The sequence below is a fragment of the Buteo buteo genome, chromosome 6 (genome assembly GCF_964188355.1).
Source record: "Buteo buteo chromosome 6, bButBut1.hap1.1, whole genome shotgun sequence".
Classification (NCBI taxonomy): Eukaryota; Metazoa; Chordata; class Aves; order Accipitriformes; family Accipitridae; genus Buteo; species Buteo buteo.
The window spans coordinates 4,990,555-5,012,822 of NC_134176.1; the positions used below are offsets into that span (position 1 = coordinate 4,990,555).

At 43.6% G+C, this 22,268-nt stretch overlaps 1 protein-coding gene across 8 annotated transcripts in view; it reads left to right on the plus strand.

Moving 5' to 3' along the window:
* Positions 1-22,268, plus strand: part of FBXO34 (F-box protein 34) — a 40,150-nt gene extending 17,882 nt beyond the window's left edge. For 2 of the 8 annotated variants that reach the window (XM_075029515.1, XM_075029519.1), the window contains 3 exons: positions 7,840-7,944; positions 10,445-10,641; positions 19,482-22,268. In XM_075029515.1, the coding sequence (XP_074885616.1) occupies positions 10,565-10,641; positions 19,482-21,672 (2,268 nt within the window). In that variant the 5' untranslated portion in view covers positions 7,840-7,944; positions 10,445-10,564 and the 3' untranslated portion in view covers positions 21,673-22,268. Of the gene's footprint in view, positions 1-7,839; positions 7,945-9,718; positions 10,176-10,236; positions 10,275-10,444; positions 10,642-13,755; positions 13,829-14,270; positions 14,395-14,719; positions 17,408-19,481 lie in introns of those variants that run through there. The other 6 variants (XM_075029517.1, XM_075029518.1, XM_075029516.1 and 3 more) reach the window with 5 other exon arrangements.

Sequence of the window (22,268 nt, forward strand, 5' to 3'; positions counted from 1 at the left end):
TCAGTTTGACTTTTTAAGATCTCATGCCACTTGCCCCTCTAAAATCAATAACCAAACCTCCATGGCTGCCTTTGCTTAGGAAGCAGTTGTAATTACCCAGAAATTACAGGAGTTGTTCAGCACAGGGATCCTCTGGTTTCAGCACATAGTTTCATTGCTCTGTAGTGTTTTGAGAGGCCGAAGGGTGGGATGCAGCTACAATGAGTTTCCAGATTCCTAACAGTGTGAGGGACTGTTTTTAATAGTGATGATAAAAACAGTTATTCCCAGTTGGAGGTTAGTCAGTGGTACAATTATCAGAGCTATGAAATAGTGCAGGGATGGCTCAGAATGGAAAAACTAAGGCTCGAAACTCACTTTCTTGAGGGAGCTGTTTGAAACTATTTCCTGCAAGGTCATAGAGAATTAGTACGAGATGTTAAATGGTGAGAGATCAAGCTGATGAGGCTTGGTGATTACTTCAGTAATTTAGTTTTCAGGCTAGCAAGCTTCAGCTGGCTTTCGGGAGAGGGATTTGGTAGCAATTTGTTGACGAAAGCCAGTGTGGTGAGTAGGAGCTCTGGAGCTGGCATGTTTGATTTGTAAGGTTATGGTCTTCTGCTCTATGGTGTGCTCACACCAGCTGCTCCACTGGGGAGCCTGAAAATGTGCTGAGTATTTTCACAGTAAAGTAACAATCCCCAACTCAAAATCTGGTTCACTTAAACCATCCTTTTTAAAACACACTTGTGGGTATCTTATTTTCTGCTTAGTGTCTTGGTGATTTGGTGGTTCTTATTCATATTTGCTGTTTTGCCCAAGAGGAGGAAACCCTAAAAAAAAACCCCAAAACAATTGTACTGGAGGGGAGTAGTAGGGAATACTGAGTTAGATAGCAATACATGTATTTTTTCCTTTTCTGTCTTGCTTATAAAGCTATTTTTGCAATACTAAGTCTAAAAGTCTTCTGAAATAAACCAGAATCTGATGTTTTCAGGTGAACTCTTCTAAAAGTTCATACTTCTAAAATGGTTGTTAACCTGGAAAGAATTGCACCAGAATTATTTCTGGTGTCCTGTAGTAGGTCTGTGTTACTGAATTTTGAAGATGAGACATGAAAGGGGAAAGATTTGCAGCAAAAATTCTCACAGTTAACAAGGCACTTGAGTATGCAGAAGCTATCCTTTACTGAAATTTAGATGCTATTTTGGGGCCTTTCTTTTCTTTAAAAAATGAATTATGGTAGAATTTGTGCTATGCTTGGAATTTCTGAAAATTTGTGTTAGTTGCTAGGCGTATCAACTACAAAGCTCTGAAAATATAAAACTATTTTTTACTTCAAGTAACTCTTGAGTTATTGATGGAAAAAAAAATCTTTAAAAATGTAGCCAAAAAAAGATTAAAGATCCACAGAATTGGTAGGTTTCAAAATTAGCTTAGATTTTAAGCAGTCTTTTAAAACGGTCATGCAAAAAGATACTGTATTTAATGCTGGTCTCTACTGCAGTTTACTTGCCAACCCCCCAAGTTTATCTGTAGCTGAGTTAGTTCAGCAGAATATGTTGTGTGTATATTCTTCTTTTAAGTATCTGTATAAAACCAAGCAGATTCTTTGGCTGAGAAGTATTTTTAGTGTGTAGCCTTGCCTGCCTTCTGTCTTCATCTTAAGCAATTTAGCCATAGTGTGTCACTAGTCTCACGCCAGTGCTTTTGAGCGTTCCAAAGTCTCTCTGGTCTCTTTGAGCAGGTTCTGTGGTTTGCAAGCTGCAAAGCAGTTTAGTGGTGAGAAACGTCCTCTGCATCCAGATGCTGTTTCCTGGATCGTTCACCTGCATTTGTGTGGCCCTAGCTCCACTCACTGATGGACTGTTTCTTCCCTGTGCCTGCTCCTGCTGAGCTTGGACGAGCTTTGCTGTGTGATGGCTGCAAGTGCCTAGTTTCGTATGACAGATAACTAGGGGGTCTGCTTTGATTGCGGCGTTGCCAAGTGCTGTTGTGAGTCTCATCTGCATTGCTGTGTTATTCCTTCTGTCACTGGTTTGGATTACATCTTTATTTTGCTGGCTTTGACACCCTGCTGTCCCGTTTCCTTGCCATGCACGTGTATGACTTCATGCTGCAGGCCTAGAGCTGTTGGAGAGATGCTAGCACAATGCACGACGGTAGGCAAAAAATAAGCTGCTGGATTGAAATGATGGGGCCTCATCCTGCCTGTAGTGAGCAAATGTCTCCGGCACCATGACAGATTAATCTTCTAATGAAGAGTGAAGATTGGCAGCCTTTGATGTGCAGCCTAATTGAAAATGTATGATTCTTGTGTGTGGTGTCAGTTAAACAGCACCAGCACTTAACAGCAGAGTCAGAATAACTTTAATTTCTTTAGATTTTGTTGAAAAGTTGTGTGGTGAGTTAGCCTTGGCCAACAGCCAAATGCCCACCCAGCTGCTCGCTTGCTCCCCCTGCCTAGCAGCACTGGGGGGACTAGGCTTAGAGAGCTTAAAGGTTGAGATAAAGTCAGGGAGATTACTGATTACTGTTGTGGACAACACAAGAAAAAATAACTTATTTCTAGTTAAAATAGATTTGAGTACTGAGAAGCAAAGATAAGCATTAAACCACCACCTTTTCTCTCCCATCTCGCTGCAGGGGATTACCTGCCCTGCTACAGAGCACCTCCTCTCTATCCTTCTCTGACCTTGGTGGGTTTTTTCCCCTTTCTCTCTCTCTCAGGTATTTTTTTGCTCTTTCTTAAATATGTTTCTGCAACGGTGCCAGTTGCTTGGCTGATGGGCTCAGCTGTGTCCTGTGGTGGGTCATGGTGGAGCCAACTGGAAAGGGTCTGGGGCAGCCATGACCTCCTCCTGCAGAGGCCATGTTACAACCTGACACTAATTAGTGATTTTTTTTTAATTTTTTTTTTTTTGGTCTTAGATTGTAGCCTGTTCTTTGGGAGCTTTCTGTTTTGTTTTATAAGATACCACTGGAAAGACCAGTGAATTCAAAGCTTGTTGAGAGGGTGTGGGTGGTGGTGTGTCTTATTTGTGGGTGAGTGGGTTGTTTTTAGATGCTCCTAATGAATCTGTTCTGTTGGAAGTTTTCTGTCCTCAGCAGATGTAATGATGCACTTTGTTACAAAATGTTCTGTGAAAAATAGTTTGAGCTTCCTTTTTACATGAAATCTGTCCTGAAGTTGGTTATACTTAGTATAACTGTTTTCTTAAGTTTGCAGAGCAGAATTTTTTTGTAAACTGCTGACATATAAATTTGAAATTTCAGAGTTCAGCATTCTTACGTTATCCTCACAAGATGAAAGATGGTTTTCTCTGAAAGCGTGAAGTCGGGGCATCAGCAGTGTCCCAGTTTAAACAAAAATTTGAAAGGATTTAAGATTTCATGACAAGTCATGAGACATGGATGCAAGAAATTGTGGAAGATGCTAGTAAGTGAAAACAGGGTGGATTCAGGAGTATGATAGAAAAATTTGGGCATTTTGAATTACAGAAATACTTGTGACTGATGGCACAGTTACTTCCTAACCTTTTTTTTTTTTTTGAGTACTGTTATATTTAGTGTTTGTGTTGCTGAGCAAGGCTTCTGGTTGTTGAATTTGGGTTTGGAGACCCCCAGGAAAAATTTGAATGCTTTAGAGATGCCTAGTGAATGTTGCAACCTCTCAACTCTGCAATGGATTGGTGGAATGAATCCATGTGGACAAAATTGGGTTTTTCTGCTTTGAGTCTTGGATTTTTTGGTGCCTGGGTTTTGTTGGGAAGGTATTCACAGTGGTATAGGACAGAGAAATCCACAATATAACTTTTTGGTTAAAGGGTAGGATGCCACAAAAATAAACAAAAATTAATTGCCCCTTATTCTGCTAAACTATTTAGGGCTGGACCTGTGATCAGCATATATGGTGCTGTCTGTGTGAAAGGAGAACTGTCATCCCAAAGGCTGGTCCAAACCAGTTAGAGCCATATAAACCAGTTAAAGCCATATTTAATTCAGTGAATGAAGTTTCAAAGCTGATAAATTTAGTGTTTAACATCGGGTCACTTGCTGTAGGGTTTTCCTTATTAGCAAAGTTCTAAAGAAGGAACTGTATTTATTTACTGGATATTTAGAAGTTAGCTGTAGGCTTGCTCTTTTACTTTAGAAGCCATTTAACAACCCACAGAGAGATGTACAGAAGCAATTATTACTGTGCATTTTGTGCCATGGTGCAGGGGGACTTCTTGCCTATATAGTATCAAGTATGAGAGTTTTTGGTTTCCTACTGACATTTTATTTTGTCTACATATGCCAGTAAAATGGCCAGTCCTATGCTGGAGTACATAAAGATATGCTTGTAATCAGATGAGTATCACAAATGGGTTTATTTTCACTGGGTTCTGAGAGCTGCCACAAAACAGGCAAAGGAAACTTTAATTTTAAGCGTTAGAGTAGGTCGTTATGCTGTCCTATTGGATCACTAACAAACTATTACCGGCGAACTAGTGAGTAATTACTGTCAGGCAGGCCATGTGATGGTCAATTTATTAGCTGTTGCAGCAAAAACGAATCTACCAAATGTGTGCCAAAATGAGTCAAGTGGACCGCTCCAGCCAGGATCCCTAACACCCACAGGCGAAACAGGGTGATGAAATTATTGTTGACAATCCTAATCTGCCACGTCAGTGTTGTAATAGTAATCAGGATCTTCTTTAGCAAACTAACGTTGCATTCTTGAAAAAGATGGGATTCTTCTTGCTGGTTTTAACTGGCTTTCTCTAAAGGGGGACAGGTTGGATCTCTGTTGGCATTCAAGCTGATCTCTTTCATGTAGGGTGTCTGGATTTCTGTCTCTGGTGTTTGTCCTAAAACTCCTTTAATGTCAATTCTGCATCTTGCAGTCGTTCTTACCGTTTTTTGCATGTACAGGAGCAATCCAGTGAGACCTCAGCTTTACAAAACGAGGGCACAACGTCTCCAGAGCTCTGGGAGTGCTTCTTTACTATTTTTGGAACCAGCTCTATTGCTTCTATAATAGGAAGGCTTCTGGAAGCTTTCTCCTTCCCCTCGCCCCAAGAAAGTAGCCTTTCAGCTGAGCTTTCATTAATTCAGGATCTGCATGGCAAAACAAATCTGGTTTTATACGCTAAATAATTCAGACGTGGCTCATGGATCACATGGCCTCAAATGCACAGCGTTACAGTGAGTATCTTTACCCATACCCCATAACCTGAGGATGCAGCAGCTGTGACCCTGCTCAGGGGTGTTTAGCTACCCCCTGTTTATCATTCAGGGCACACCATAGGTTATGTGGTGACAAGGAGTGCCAAAGTAAGTGGTAGCTTTCTAGAAAGCAGAGTAATGTGTGATCTGGGTGCGTTTGTTGCCAGTGCTGCAGCAGCATTGGCAAGTAAGGGATTTATTGGTTTTGTTTTCCTCTTGGATCAAGCAGAACAAATCTAATGAGCCAGTTCTTAACTTCTTCCCACTTGAGCAACAGATGATGTCCTTACCCAAATTGTGCAATGCAGCTAAAACCTTTCAGGAATAGTTGAACAGGGGAAAACCTTGTGATAGATTCTCCACCCCACCTCCCTGCCCCATTAAAATACAGGGTTAACAAGGTGCAGCAGAGCTTACCTTTATTTTATTTTCTTTTTCCCTTCTGAGATTTTCTTTTTGAGAAGAGAGGGGCTGACTTAGTCCTTCTGATGCTAGCCATACCTGGAGGAGAAGAAAGCATGAGAGCTACAAATTTAAAGCCTTTCATTCTTTATTGACATGATCTTGGAAGGAAGATAGGTTCTCCCTGTAGTGCTTCATTAGAATAAGCATTTCATACGCTTATCAGTGCAGCAAGTAGCCCTGTTTGACAGCAGTGAAGAGTCAAACGTTGTCTTGAAGCCCTGCACGCTCATTTCCCTGCTTCTGAAACACTCTATTTTGCACACTGTGCATTCAAAAGTGTTCTTTTCCACTGACATGAAAGAAGCTAAAAAACCACTTTGTGGCAGACACCTTTCCTGGCATGATTCAAGGCATGGATTTGAGACACCTGAGTCCAGTCTGAGTTGCTGAGAACCTCGTCCTGCTGGGTTTTGCTAGTGCCTGCTAGGTCTGGGGGTAAGTAGTATGGATGGGAGCTTGGTGGAGCTTTGAGAAGGGCTGCAGTGAATTTGGTGGGGAAATGAGCCAAGAGCAATGGTAAGGAGGTCCTGTTGCTTGGCCAGCTCTGATTGCCAGTACCTAGAAGAAGTGGTATCGGCAGGTTTTGGTGTGTAAGTAGACAGGGGAGGCTCTCTCTGTTTATTGCAGCTGGAGCCTCTGTGGCAGCTTTATTGCTTTTAGATTAGATAACATCAGATCTATGTAAAGTTACAACTTTTGACTATCAAACGGAGAGGAAGCTGAGCACACAAGGTTTCACAAGGCAAACGGTGTTTATGATGGCTTCTGTAGCTTCCTGCTGCAGGTGAAGAGGCCAAACTGCAGTTCAGGAGGACTCAAGAGAATCTCATCTGATTGTAGTTGTTAATCTTTGCATCTCTTAATGCTCGTAAGTTGGATACGGTGTCTTTACTAAATACCTACTTTGATGCGAGGGTTTGTTGCCAGCTGCGGATGGATGGAAGCACAAGCGTGAGGTCACTCTGAAACTCTTTGCGAGATAGCTTTAGTTAAAACGTGCTTGTTTTGTCTTATTTTGCCTGAGGCTGTTCTAGTAAAGAAGTGAAACCTAGCTAGTGAACTTAGTGTTAAAAGGTAGTTCTTTAAGATGTTTTAAATAGGTAGATACTACACAAAGAACAGTTAAAAAGAGAGGGTTGCATTCCTATGGGTGTCTGAGAGGCTGACTATGAGGACCTGGTGTATCATCTTGCTGTCTGAACTAGTCTGGGAGCTGCTGCGGATCGCTGGTGGTTACCATGGAGTGTGAACGTTGGGACTAGGGAAAGCTTTCTGTTTGGGGAGGGAGGGAGGGTGGGCTGGAGAGATGGCTAGGCTGGGAAACGGCAGGATTGCACGTCTGGTGAAATCTGCTTTTAGAGACAAGTATCATGTAACAACCTAAACTTGAGCTGAGTGGTAGGGGAATGAACATGCAACCCTGTTCTTGCAAGAAAACAAAAACCCTTGTGGAGATCTCTACTATAAGGCCTCGATGCTGGCTTTTTTTTTTTTTTTAAAGGATTACCTGTCCCTCATAATGACTTTTTTGGTGTTAACTCTTCTGAGTTCCCCTCCAAAATACTCGCCATTGCTTTCTTCTGCGTCCTGAGTGTGCTGATGCTCTTTGCCCAGCTGATACAGGGCGATGCGGAGCATCCTAAAGCTAGCCCTGCGTGGAGGTGGGGTGGTCAAGTCTGTTTTGACCGACAGTGTGATTGTTGCTGAGAACGAGTCCTGGACCCAGGGCCTCCTTCCTAGAAAGCAAATATTCTGAAAGGATATGCCCATCCTTTGAACTCATTTGTTGATCAGTTACTGTTGCTACTGTTTAAAATGCACTTGCTCTTGCAGTAGAGCTTTAGCTATCAAGATATCAAAAGCTTTAGTGTATTGCTGCACAGATGAAGAGACCTTGACCCCCCCCCCCCCCGCCCATCCACGCTAGTTGAGTTAATACTTTAGTTTTCCTAAACTGCAGCAGTGTTCAAAACCGATGATAAGATGGGGAGTTCTGTGGGACCATTCAGCGAATTGCTGTCCGTTGCTGGGAGGACGTGATGCTTACTGCTGCCAAAATCTGAGTCCTTCCCACATCTTATGCATAAAGGCATATGTTTGGGGGTGGTTTCAGAAAGGGAGAACAACACGACTAGGTTTTTAACTTCCTCTTCTGTTTTGTTTCTCTGTGCATCTGTATTTCAGTTTTTGGGCTGTACCCAACTGTGTGCAAAACTAACAAATCAGCTGAAGCACCTACTGATAAGGATCAGCCTTGGTAAAGAAACACACTGTGGTAGTTAAAAGGCAGTAAGTATCTCTGTGCTAGCTTGGATGCTGATTTTTTTTTTTTCTTTTTTCTTTCTTTTTTTTTTTTTAATTCACAAGCACAGCGTTTTACTACTTACACAGTAGGAATTTGTCAGTAGCTTGCTGGCATTAATAGTCTATTTCAGCTCTTTTCTATAGCCCAGCAGCTAGAGGAGGGGAAAAAGCAGGCTTTGTATGGAGTTGTGTTTGGATCTGTGCTGCAGTGCCCATCTGAACTTGTCTGTGTCTATTTTGTCAGCTTTTGCTTCCCTCTAGTAGGTGCTAGTACCTTCTTAAAACGCATGACATCCCACCATACAATGCCTGTGCTTGGAGCAGGGTTGTGACTGCCCCTGACCTGAACCAGTTCTCATGATGGTTTTGCTTCTCCAGCTTTTTACTGCAAACAAGATACCTTTTGGTTTTGATTTCTTTGTCTGGCTTTTTATCGTTTACTTCTCAATTGATCTGCAAAGGAGTAGGGCTGGGACAAAACATCTGGTATTCCTAACTAGGAATACATGGAGAGAGTTTTAGCTATTGAAAAAGTGACTGGCATTCTTGAAATGGTATGGTTGCATTTATTTGGGTGTGGATATAATCATGTTTCTGTGATACAGTTCCTGCTGAGTCTGAAATGCTAGTGTCAGTAAAGCCAGAAGGAAAGCCAGACAAAAGCTTGGATAAAAGTCAGAATTTCAGTGCCTCTTACTGATGGTTCATGGGAAAGTAATGATTTTGTGTTTAACTTCTGATTTTCATAAGGCGCTAGGCATATGCTTTTTTCTCTGTGAATTACTGTTTGTATATATATATTTTGCAGCCCACAAAACATCAGAAATGGCTGATTTTTGTGCCTAGGTTTCACTCTTGCAGGTAGTCCTTGTTAGAGGCTCTGGGTAGTCTAATGAAAATGGTGTTTAACTACCAAGCTTCAATTTATGCTGCTGTTAACCACAGCAGCCTAACTCCTTGCCTTTCTGAATTTATGGAGTAGAGGGCATACTCTCATCCTCCTGCTCTGCTAGTGCAATGCCTCTGGCTTCTCCATCTGACATGTTTCTTTGCCTTGTGTAGAGCTCAGCAGAGGTTTCTTCATGGAGACTCAAATGTGTTTATATAATATTTTATATATTATTTTAGGCTCCTGCTTACTCAAATGTAGGCAAATGATTAACCTCTCATTCACCATCACTAGAGGAATCGTGAAATTGCTATAGCAGACATCAAATCAGAGGGATCTAAACCAGTTTCTGTTTTCCCTGTCTGGACAGTCATCCTTCATCACTTTCTTGGCGAGTGTGGCTGCCAAGTTAGAGCAGGCTTTCCAGGCCAGGAGTGTTTAGTGGCAGCGTTGAGTTGTAAACCAAATTGGTCAAGCACTGATTAACTGAGCCATGCATAGGTAGGTGGTCTTCTGCGTGGGAGTTTTTTCTCTCTGGTAGGTGTTGGGAAAGGGGTGATGTGAGAGGCTCCATCTCTGCGAGAGCTCTGCTGCCAGCAAGCACAAACCTCCAGCGAGTGCTGTACTGTGGAAATGCCGCTGTAGGAATAGGGCAGCAGTAGGAGCACTGGGCAAAGCTGCTGAAAACGAGAGAGCAACCTGCTGCACTAAATCACAAATCCCCTGGGGACACAGATCTATAGTTAGCATTTTCAAATGGCATTCCTTTATTACGGCATCATTGTGCATGGTCCTCTAGAGAGGAAGCAAATGATCTTTAAAACAATCTGCTGGCAACTCAGGCTTGAGTATTTGAGTTTTTCCAGGGCTCTTTTGCTGTGTCACTTTTTCCTTTTATGTTCCAGCTCGAAGGTTGTTGTTCTTTCACTGTCAAAGTACGTTAAAGCGCCGGTAATGGTGTCTACTCCAAGGACAAGACGTAGAAGGCAGCAACCTAGTGCGAACGAGAGATACTGCAGAACAGTTTTGTTTTGGTGAAATCTGCTGTCTTATCTGTGTGTGATGCAAAGACGGGGCAGTTTTCACAAGGCTTGGAGGCTGCATGGTGGCATGTTTTTTGTCCTTTATGAAATCTGCCACGTTATTTTGATTAGAACGCTAACGTAACTCCTGGCACCGTCAAATCTTAACTGCTAGCACCGATTTCCCTCCAAAGCTTGATGCGGTGTTAACAAGCAGAAATATCTTGTGCGTCCTGTTTTCGTGGAGCTTGGAAGACAGCGTGTTCCATGGGAGGTGCCAAGGTGGTGCTGCAGTTGTATATAAGGTGAAGCAGCATTGTTCGTGCAGACAGGCTGTTGTGGGGGGCATTAATTTGTATTTTAATGGTGTTCAGAAACTCCAGCTGCAATAATGGCATGACGATGTTAAGTTCTTTTATATTTTTATATATATGTTATATGTATGTGTATGCATGTATGTGTGTGCGTATGTATTTTCTCTCTCTCTTGGGAAAGAGTCCTTGTCCTGATCATCTGTGCTTCAATCACTGCTGTACTGGAATGTGATCTTCTTATATACGTCTTGTTTGTTCAGTTTCTAGGTGGCAGAGACACGGTGAAGCTCTCTGTGGAGCAAGGAACGCTGATGGGGGAGCCTTGCGCGTAACCCAGGATGGACTGGCTGTGACGTGCCTTAGCTGGAGAGGTAGTTACGATGAAGAGTTCCTGCAGAGCTGGCCTCCACAGGGAACCGCTGAATTCCACATCCTCCACCTTCCATCAAGTGAAACGGTATGAACAGACTGGCTGGTCTGCCTATAGTTAAGTATTTAGCATCCATTTAGTTAGCCTTCTCCTTACTTTCCTATTGTCTTGCGTGTCACTCAAATGTTTGGTCTAAATTCTTACTTTCGGGTAGTGTTTAAGTGAAATGTTGTAATGGCTTAAGGGCAGAAATGTTCTTTGACATTTTTATTTGATAATGACAACTGCAGATTCACTACAGCTGGTACTGTACTTGGAGAACCCTTTGGGTTTTCTAGCAACGGCTGTAAATCAATTTGGGAACATGGCTTTGAAGTAGAAGTTAATTGGAGAATGGCTTGTCATAGTAGGCTTTAAAACATGCAGTCAGCTTAAAGCAAGTGGAAATACTGGCAATCGTTGTGGTTTGTCTTACTATGGAGTAAGTAATTAGATTAGTTTAAGCTCAGATTTTGTATTGCTCACTCTCCTGTGTCTCTTATTAAGAAGAAATGCACGATTGATTTCAAACACTTGTGCTTATGTGACAATTAAGTGAACGCCTCTCACTGTGTCTCGTTATAGGAACACCATACAGAACAACTTGTCCTTATGCAAATGCAAGAACATGCCAGTTTGAGTTCAAGCTACTTGAAAATATATGTATCATTTATTTTTTTTCTTTTTCTGAAACCAAGACTCTTAAACTTCCTCAATCTGGAGGAAGAGAACCAGCTTTCTGGTTTCCAAAAGCCATGTGGGTTTTAAAGCAAACTTCAGCCTTCGTTCTTTGTGGTTGTGTACACAGCATATACTTGCTATGTTAGTCTCTTGGTAATTTAGTGCTGCAAAAGACTTCCTGGGTCACCCAGCTCCTTGCTCTCCCAAGCAGTATCTCATAATCCCTTTTGTAAATTTAGAAGTCTAGCCTTAAAAACAATTACATCTTTTCTTCTCTCCTCCTGTAGATTAAGCCATTACTGAAGATGACAGATCTAGCTGTGCAATTAGGAGCCTTCATTTGATTCCCAGACTGAACATTCATGCCAGCTTATATACTCATTTGAGCTTGTGTTGCTTTTTTTTTCTTTTGCGTAAGGCCTGCTTCTTCTTTTTAGTGGTTTACCTCTTCTGCTGTATTCTGTAAAATGTGGTGGTATACCTTCACCTGTGGTTTTGCTGTGCTGAATGACCCAAGTGTTATCTAGTAGCTTCTTGAACAACAGCTGTCGTCATTGTTCTCTGTGTGGATGAATCTCCTCTGAGTCATGTCAAAAAGTGTATGCTGTACTCCAGAGCAGATCTGGTGGGAGGGCTTTTCACTGCTGCCTTGAATATATCACATAATCACCTCCACTTGCCTCTGTTTCATAGATATGTCTATGGCGGCCAATGCACCTTTCTTAGTTACCTCCAAAACTTCTTGGTGTGTAGCTTTCTGGTGCATCACCAGCTGGATTTCAAAACTCTCTTCCATTTCTGTTACTTGGTGCTTTGTGCCTCTGCTGTATTGGTAGTGGCTTTCATTTCTGTGGGTGCACCTGTAGTACTTGTGCTGAGGTCATTCCTAACAAAATCAGTGCGTTCCCAAGGCTGATTCTTGAGGCATGTCTTTGGTTTCCAGGCTGGTATTTTCTTATCCAGCACCACCTGGGGCTGTCTGCTGCAAGCCAGCTCCTTGGTCTGTTTTCCCATTCCTCTGCCAATCTGTCTTAACCAGTAAATCTCGTGTGCCTTCTGAAGTCCATGTGAATAAGAGATAGTTCATTTCTCTAAAAAGATCACTGTTTTGAGAACCTTCAGGTTAGTCTGGCATATCGAACTATTCCCTCTTCCCCCTTTTACTCTGTGTTGCCTTAATCCTCACTTGCAAAATACCTTTATATTGAACTCAGAGTACCAGACCTGGAGAGGCTGCAATTTCTCTCCCTGCTCTTTCTCCCCTGCAGTGCCACCTTCAATGTGCCATATGTTTTATTAACTCATATTGTTGCCTTTCAAGAGGTTTATAAATCTTGCTTCTTGGCCTGCAGTTCATGAGTCTGTCTATTTTGGATTCTAAAACTGAGATGAGCCACTCCTTGCAATTTTCATGAAGCTTTTTAATCTTCCCCCTGCCAATGTTCTTGTTCAAATTAACCTCTGGGCTTTTGCCCTTGTGATCACCCTTATCACCCCTGTTTAAAAATGATGCAAAGGCAAATTTAGTATTTTGTGTTGTACCTAGAATACTCTTAATCTCTGCCTTGACCTTGCTTGCAGCCCTGTTTCTCTCCCTGTCCTTTCTAACAAACTGAAGAACCTTTTACTATTTCTTTAAGTATCTTTGCAGTGGCTTAACACTGCACCAGGTTTTCATGTTTATTCCTAGACTTTTTGATCTCTAAGATAGAAGTTTCCAAGTGATGTGACCTGGTGACTTGAAACCTGTGTCTGCTTCTTGTATCCTTCCCGAAGAAGGAATGTGTTCAGTTGGAGTTTCTTCTGTTCTTGTTTGGGATGTGTTCTTGGTAATGAAAACACCTTTTGACTCCTGGAGAATGCCTGCTGGGTTGTGCTGTCTGCAGTGAAATCCTCTGCACCACAGTGCAGCTGACTTCATGAAGCAGTTCCTTTTGGCCTAGAGTTTCAAAAGAACAACCTGATGACTTGCCTTCAGATGTACTTTTCCTTATTCTTTCTTTTGAACTCTAATAATAGTGTGGTCCAAGGTTAATTTCTACAACCTTTCATGTGTTCTTATTATGTATGCACAAAAATGAAGACTAAATAGCATCACTTTTTTGTTGGTTCGTTAACTGTTTGAAGAAATTTGTTGCGCCATGATGTTAAGAAAGGTCTTGGTCCTCTTGCAGTTAATAGATTAGAAAACAAATGTTAAATCAAGATATATTTCCTTCCAGAAATGTTTTATCTGTCACTTACCTGTGCTGCTCTGGGCAGCTTTCAGCAGAAGACCTATAAAACCACCATTTCTTTTTTTTCTTACTGTCCTTTTGTGATTTCTTCTCATCTTGGCCTCTTCCACCACAGGCATGTGTGCTATCCCATCATCTTTGAGCTACAGGTTTCTGGAGCAGCTTATAACCTTGAATACCAAATCTTTAAGTTTATTTTGTTCCTATCTGCTTTACATCATCTCTGTGACATCTGTAGTATGGTTGGGAAGCAGGGAGCATGGGTTTGAGCTTCCTCAGGCTCAACAAAGAATTGCTTCTACATCACTCGCTTCACGGTAAGTGCTTTTACACAAAAGACTGGCAAAGCAATGGCACTTCTTCCTGTGTAAAATTTAGAAAGTAGCTGAGGCTGCTGTGCTTCATGGTGAAGGGTGTATATGTGTGTGCATTTACTTCAAAATGTGTTCAAAACTTATTAAAGGGTGGGAGGCCTCAAACGGAGTAGTCTGTGTGTTGGGCTTGGATGTGCAATCTGTCACCTGAAACCTCTGCTTGTTGAAGATGGTGCATTTTACACATGATAGATTTTATAGCTGCTCCTGTGTGCAGCTGTATTTGGGTGTCGTCTCCCTCAAAGTCGGGTTATTTGACCACCTGACATGGGTGAACAAGCAGTGGGGGAATCCAACGTTAAGTTAGGTGCCTACTTTGCAGGTAGCTCCTTAGCTTTTTTGGGCCAGCTCTGTCTCACATTTGGCTTGCTCCCGCTTCCCCCAGGCTGGCCACTCAAGTGGAGAGTGCTGCTTCAGCAGTCAGATACCTTCTGTTTACCTTCAAAGCCTGTGATAATCCTCACTTGCTCTCCAGCTGATGCAAGAGGCAGTTTCACAGGCATTAGAAGGTGGGTCTTGCTTTAATTTGAAGTTACTGCTGCAAGGGAGTGGGTTTTCTAGAAATCGGATGCCTCCGCAGCTGCTGAAGTCGAACCCACCCCTGGTCTGGAGCATCGTGCCTCCCAGCCCGCCTTTCTCTGAGCTTGGACACTTGCCACACACCAGAACAAGCTCCAGTGAGTAGCAGAGCGTCTTCCATCCCGGCTGCTCGGCTGGGACTTTCCCGCCCCGGCAGAATCCGTGGAATGCCTTTGAAGCAGCTCTCTGTCTGCTTTGCCTTGCCCCGGCAGTGCAAAGGGGATGGAAATGGTACTGGAGATTGAGCCCAAAGGACCTACCAAGTCCTTCCAGAAATAACAAGTGGCTGACCATAGTTTAACTTGTATTCAGTACTCAGTCCTTCATAATTGTCAGTGTCCTTTACAGAGGAACTAAGCTCTATAGACAGAGAAATGGGATGCCAGGGAAGAGAAATGCCTTGCCAGAGGTTATGCTTGGTGTGGGTTTTTATTGTTGTTGGGGTTTGGGTTTTTTTTTTTTTTTGGCTTCTGCCTTGTGTTAGTATGTCCTGAGGGTTTTTTCGGAGTTGTAGTTGGCACTGCCTGTGTAGTCAGCAACGCTAGGAACTTTTGTCGACTGGAGTTAGTGTTTACAAAAAGAAATCCACAGGAAACTTGGGAGTTTTGATTGAAATTTTCGCCTTTAATAAAACCTTCCATGCTTTGTGCAGAAAACTTGCAGTGTGAATATGCTGTTTGAGCAGATTACGCTTTTTTTTTTTGTTTTTCTTGATGGCCAGAGGAAATCTTTTGGCTTCACAGGGCATCATGAGAGTCCCTGACCCAGGTGCAGTGAGGGGCATCTAGGTTCTCTGTGGACCTTAGAAGGTAGTTGTGAAAATTCAGCCTTTCCTACCAGTTTTTCCTCCAATTTGGAGCTTCCACTAAAGCGACTCTGTTTTTTTTTTTAGGCTGCTATGATTTAGAAGATATATAAATACAAAAGGATGCAGAAAGATTCTGGCTGGCTTGGCACAGTAGCTGATGGGCCTTCCCTTCAGTAGGGAGAGGAGGGGTGTGTGTGTGTCTGCGTGTGTAGAAAGGCATATATTTCTATATCAATCCTGTGTAGTAACTAACTTGATAAAACCGTAGTGGAAACAAGCTGTAGTTACTACTTGTAAAAACAGCAGTGTCATTCCAGAAGTTTTAAGTATCCTGTTTTTCAGACACGGCTGATTAGAAATAGAAAAACTGGCCTTTTTATTTGATCAGCTTAAGGATGGAATAGCAGTATAAAGGCAGCACTGCTAGTTGTTTCAATGCTGATCATTCCTGGCAGAATTATCTCTTATCAGCAATTCAAAACTGCACATTTGGGATTGAAAACCTTTTATGCTTACTCCATGAACTTCTGAAGAGTCGTTGTCTCTAAAGATAAAATTAGAAACTCGATATCTTAAAGGGTGGAGGAAAGCAAACAGAATTATTCTGGAATTAAGGATCATAGGGAATTGTCAGTGACTTCACCTTTTAACAACTATTTTTGGCGTTTTTAAATATTTAAAAACTTACCTGCAGCTGCCACAATTCTCAGCTTGCCAGTGCTGAAATGTTGCAGAAATAAGGTAGTCTGTGGGTGGGGACTGGGCTCTGGTTCATCTTCAAAGCAATTTCTGCTGGGAAGCCTTGTTCTAATTCTAGGAGCTAGAAATGAAATGTGCTGCTGACGTGCAGGGAAGAAGCTATGTTTGCCTAAAAGTTTGTTTGTCTTAATGTTCACAGCAAAGTGTGTGTGGGGTGGGGGCTTGTTTTTTCCAAGTGACACTTTCAGGTAAGGTCCATTACTAACATCCCTTTCAAAATGGAAGTTCTCTTCCCTGCTGCCCAAAAACTGGGAAGCAGATGACACTGCGATTGAGCTGGTCAGATGAAGTTAGCAGTATTCTTTATAGCTGTCTGAAGTTATTAAATGAAGGTTTTCTTTAAATCTGGATCCATTAAAACAGTGCAATGAACTGAATGCTGAATTCAAATGAGGCAATTATTCTGGCAGTAAAACTTCTGACTAAGGCATAATTTTGTTATGTAAATTATAACTTTTCAACCTTAAATGGTATTGTTGGCTGAGCCAGAGGCTAACTGAAACATAGGAGGAAATATAACCTTAAACGAGAAATCTGTAATAGGTGAGGCATAACTCTACCCTTTGTCTTTCTCCATAGACCAGAAATAGCTGGGAGCAGCTGAACGAACTTTGCTGGCTAAACATGTCCTCTAAGCATGTTGGGGTAACCAGTTTGGTCCTGTTTTCATTCGTATAATACCTCGTCTCACCTTCGTTTGCAGTTTCACTTAATGAAGGGTGTTGAACCAATTGTCTCGCTGGATTCCTGAAAACTGCTTGAAGAAAGCCTTTTAAAAACACATTCAGCTCATCTTTCAGACACCCTGGCATGAAAACTCATGAATGAAATTTGATCTGCTCCTAGCTCATGAGATTTCAACGTGCAAAGTCGTGTATTTAATTGTATTCACCTCTTCTCCCCAGGGTACGGTGGCGGCCAGCCATCGGAGCTTCTCTCTCTCTCTACTCTGAAAAAGCACAGCTCCAAAATGCCCTTCTGGATGGGGGAGGGAGGGCTGCAGGCACTGTTCTCTGCAGCAGCTTGCTGCAGTGGTTCACCTGCTGCCCTTCTGGGCTGGGCACTGGCCTGAGCACATGGTGGCCTGATCCTGTTTAGCTATAAAGTGCCACCGAGCTAAGGCAGACGCTGTGGAAAATGAGGCTGAAGTAAACTACAGCAGCCTTGCTTTCCCATTCTCTTCTATTCATCTATTTCAGCACCCTGAAGTTCTATTTTTATCAGATTATTTTAGTTTTTAGCATCCAACTGAGAAGGCAAACAAAATAGCTCGTTTGCATTTTGCAGAGGAGACTAAACTGGGAGGTGACCCAACTCCAACAAGAGCTGGAATTAGCACGCAGAAGGCATGGGGAGAGAATTAACCCAGAGACTAGGTAGGTTTATCTGCAGTAACGGGAGCTCTCTTACCCCGCCAGTCTGTAGGTGAACTGCAGATGGGTTTGGCACTGTCTGGTTGCTAGAGTGAGGTGATGATCTTTCTGTAAAATCGGGAGGGGAGAGAACATAACAGCATCCTTTCCCATGTCTGCCTCCTGGCCTTCAAAGCACTGCACAGGACCAAAGGGTTCTCCTAGGTTTTGTGCACACTCGTAGAAAGGTGAACTAAGCCCTTCCTCTTGATGTACCTCCCCAAAACCTCTCTGCCTGCACTTGTCATCTGTCCCCTCGCTATTTATCACTAGGGCCAGAAGGAAGAACCAAAACCTCAGGGGAAAGCAATGGTTAAGCAGCACGGCTCCTTCTAGTGCAGGAGGTTTCCTCTGCTTGGAGAGGTGCAGGCGGTGCCTGGCCGAGTTGCTGCCCTGGTGCTCTCAGGTGTGTTGTGTTAGCACACAAGTGGAGCGCCTTGCTTTGAAAGCCTTCCCTTGGCTGGCTCCGCTGCTGTCTGGCTCAGCTCTCCCTTCTGCAACTCTGGAGGGTCCGTAGCCCTGGCTGATCTGTGGGGCAGCGCTGCCTGGAAGGTCCCCACACTGCGCTCCAGGTTGCTCGTACGGCACGTCCGTGTGTGTTCTTGGTCAGCATCTGCTGTTACGACTTGCCTCTTACAGCCATCCTGCGTGCTCTGGCGGGTCTGCTCGAGGGGTGGGTGAGCTGGGTTCCTTCCTCCTTGTGTGCTGACCCCACGGGTACCCTGCGTAGCATCCACAGGGGTGTCTCAAGGTAGGTGTGTGTCCTGATCGCGCTGCGGCGTGGCAGGGCAGAGCCTGGCTGCGTCTGATACAAACCTGCTGTGTGTGAACCGCAGGTGTTAAAACTATAAATCCATCTGCCTTTGTAGATGTTACGGCTTGAGGTTTTTAATTAAAAGCTGTTTTTAGGCTAGAAATGCAATACCAAAGCAACTGTTTTGGTGGTGGCTGTCAAGGGAAACGTTCAGTGTCTGAATGTGTCCGTATCAGCTCGTGATAAATGTGGCATTGAACCTGCTGTTCTTAAACTAGCAAGCATGGATTATCCCCGTTTCAAAAAGGAGGCCTTTTAGTGTAACAATTCAAAGATTACCATGGAAACATAATCTATACTTAGTTCTGTAATATGCTTATGTGATACTCCTGGGAGAAGAGCCTGAAGTCTCCTGATAATTGCATCCTATGTGGCAGTGCCCTGGGCTTTTGTGTTTTTGAGCTTTGAATTGAAGATTACTGCAAAGGTGGAACAGAAAAGAGGAGTTGAGTGCCTGGGACTGTTGCAGGACTGGTGCTGCTGCTGTAATGTCAGCAGCATCCAAGTGTCTCCTTCACAGCTCTTAAATTCTTAACCATAAAAACACATACTTGAAAGCGGTTCTATTCAGCTGTATATGATGCTTTGTCACTTTTGGGTGGGGCATCTGATGTATAGCATAAAAACCCTTATGGGAAAGTACACTAAATTTGGCACTATTGATATACCAAGGGATAGATTGCATTTTGGTTGGAATTAGGAGATTAGATATCTGCTGGGATCCCTGATGAATGTAGTTACACTTGCTAATTTCCCTTTTCAGCTTTAACTGTACTTTATCTACTGAAAATAAAATATATATATATATAAAAAAATACATCTGGTAGCTAATATCAAGACAAACCCTTTGACCCACATGTGCCTTACAACAGGATTAAGAAATGAATGGACAGAAGGATGGTTCTAACTCTAGAATGAACCTCTAGCTATGTTTGCACAACAGATAGAACTTAAATGTTAGGATTTCTCCTTGCATCTCCCTGGAAACAGATTTCTCTAACAGGAAGATCTCTGCTATCCTTAAGATTATAATCCTATTGCAAGAAGTTCTCCAAGGGTGGATGTTGTAGCCTGGTTGCTGCTTTTCCTTTCTTGTGTGGTTCCTTTTGAGGTGTGGGCTGCTATTCTAATAGGAGGCATGCTGGTGCCTACTCTGGGCCACCTTCTCTAATTCCAGGCAGGCATATTTTGCAACTATAACTTCTTCCCTTTCTGTTTTTCTAGGGTTTCTGGTATGCACTTAAAGCCATATCTCAAGTTACAGAAAAAAGAGCGATCTCCAGAAATAAGCCAGGATTCCCTGAGAGGCCCACCTATGAGCCATCAGAGATCAGCACAAGAAGAAAAATACACGAACAACTGCACCAAACTGAGCGTTTTCCCAAAACCCTCCCTTGTGACTCCATCCCAAAAGCTTCTGGGGATTATTTATCCAAATACTATGTGCAATATGAATGGGAAAGGTCCAGCGGATGGTCCGAGTGCAAGGGAAAAGAAGAACGCCCTGTCTGCAACGATCCACCAGGGAGAAGAAGGGGAAGGGCCTCTGGATGTCTGGGCTGTAGTGAAACCTGGCAATACAAAGGAGAAGATTGCGTTCTTTGCAGCCCAGCAATGCAGCAGTAACAACCGGCTAGGCTCCATGAAAATTAAAAGCACGTGGGATATCGACGGAAGAACAGCTAAACGCAGGAAAAAATCGGTAGATCTTAAAAAAGCCAAAATTCAACTGGAAAGAATGAGGGAGGCGAATGTCAGGTGCTCCCAGCCGGAGCCTTTTGCCTGTGGCATCGAGCACTGTTCGGTGCATTACGTGAACGACAACGGTGAGGGTGTGTTCCCAGGCCGGTCCCTCTCGGTGATAGAGATGGTAGCCTTTCTGGAGCAACGAGCAAGTGCTTTACTGGTAGACTGTGCGAAAACCTGCACGCATGCTTCTACTACAAGGCTGAACGCTCAGCCTAAAGGTGCACTTCCCAGCTCAGACCCTTTCTCCTCCGCCGGGGCGTGCGAGGTACATGTGGAGAGGGGACCTTGCGGCAATAGCGAGCAGCAGCAGAGCGAGCCTGTGCGTGTGCTGGACATGGTGGCCAAGCTGGAGTCGGAGTGCCTGAGACGCCAGAGCGAGCGGGAGGCCGGGAGCCTCTCGCGGAACAACAGCTTCCGCAGAAATGTCGGGAGGGTGCTCCTGGCGAACGGCATCCAGCCCGAGGGAGAGGCGGGGAAGGTCTCCTCGGGGGTCCTGGCTCCGGGGGATGGCTTGGAGGAGGCAGGTGTAGCAGAGGCCGGCTACGGAGGACGGTGCGGTCCTCTGGGTGACGCAGAGTTGTGGGATGGCGCTGCCTCTGCTCGGCAGCCTTTTCCTTCTGGGCTGGATACTCGGATGGGGAATGTGAACTCGGGACTTGCTCATGCAGTGTTGGCGATAACCGCTGGCAGGAGCGATACTGAAACGCGAATTGAGCCTCCCAGACCTCTGCCGTCTGCATGTCCGGCTGCTGCCAGGTTGCCACCGGATTCCTTGCAGAGCAAGAGTGCGACTGTTGATTGTACGTCGAAAGAGCCTGTAATTTTGCCAAAGCAGAGTCTGCATCCTGCTAGGAAGGAGCCCTTATGCATCAGTATATCGGTCACCAAGACTGAGAAAGGATGCAGGAAAGAGAAGCTCTCTAACGCCAGTGGTAGTGAAGATCCACTCCCAGGGAGGCTGTTTTTCCTCCAGGCTGACCAGCCTGCTGCTCACGAGCAACAGCCGCTACGGGAAAGTACCCAAGAAAAGCCAGGAGAAGTAGCCCAAAATGAGGATGAGGATGCTTTGGCATCTGACAGATCATGCGTCAGAAACAGTGTCCCTACAGAGCCATCTGCCCTTTCTGTTCCTCCGACAGAAGGGGCTTTGCAAGTACTTGATGCTTCCTGCTTAAAAAGGCAGGTTTCGCATGACTTTTTGGAGACCAGGTTTAAAATTCAGCAGCTTTTGGAGCCTCAGCAGTATATGGCCTTCTTGCCTCACCACATCATAGTGAAGATCTTTGGATTGCTTCCTACTAGGAGTCTGGTTGCCCTAAAATGCACTTGCTACTACTTCAAATTCATCATTGAATATTACAACATCAGGCCAGCAGACTCCCGCTGGGTCCGCGATCCCCGCTACAGAGAAGACCCTTGCAAGCAGTGCAAGAAGAAATACGTGAAAGGGGACGTATCGCTGTGCCGGTGGCATCCCAAACCATACTGTCAAGCTTTACCGTACGGGCCTGGGTACTGGATGTGCTGTCACCGGTCTCAGAAGGGCATCCCGGGCTGTAAGTTAGGTCTTCATGACAATCATTGGGTTCCTGCCTGCCACAGCTTTAACCGTGCTATTCATAAGAAAACCAGAGGAGCGGGAGCCGAAGTGGAGGAAGAATATTAGTGCACATACACTTTCCTGTGAGATTGTTTGGGGTAGGAGGAGATTCTCATGCCTTGTGCTGTTTACAGTGTATATAATTGTTGTGTTTTTTTTTCACAGGGCTATGAAACTGCACATACTTAAACACAAGAGCCTTTACCTTTTAGATTAAAGATAGCTTTTAGTCCATCTATGTAAATAACACTATAAAAACTAATTGTACATACAGAGTCTACAGCTGGCTGAACAACGTAATCACTACAATGCAGCTATGATAGTGTTGCGGCTATAGTTGTGTGTGTTTTTAAGTGTCTTGTTTCAAAAATCTGTATATCCTGTATAATATATGAATGTTTCTGAGAAGAAACTCTAAATAGGTAAAGGTCAACTTGTTTAAAGAATCTTCAGACAACTTAACTGGACAACCTTAAAATTAGACTAGAACAGATCCATTATAGTAGTGTGGCAGTGGATAAAAAGAGAGGTATATTATTGTATAGTCAGAATATAAAAAAAGTTCTTGTCTACCCTACCCATCTTGTCTGTTTGGTTTTTTTTGTTTTTGTTTGTTTGTTTGGTTGGTTTTTTTTTTTTACTTAAATAAAACATGCATTCTA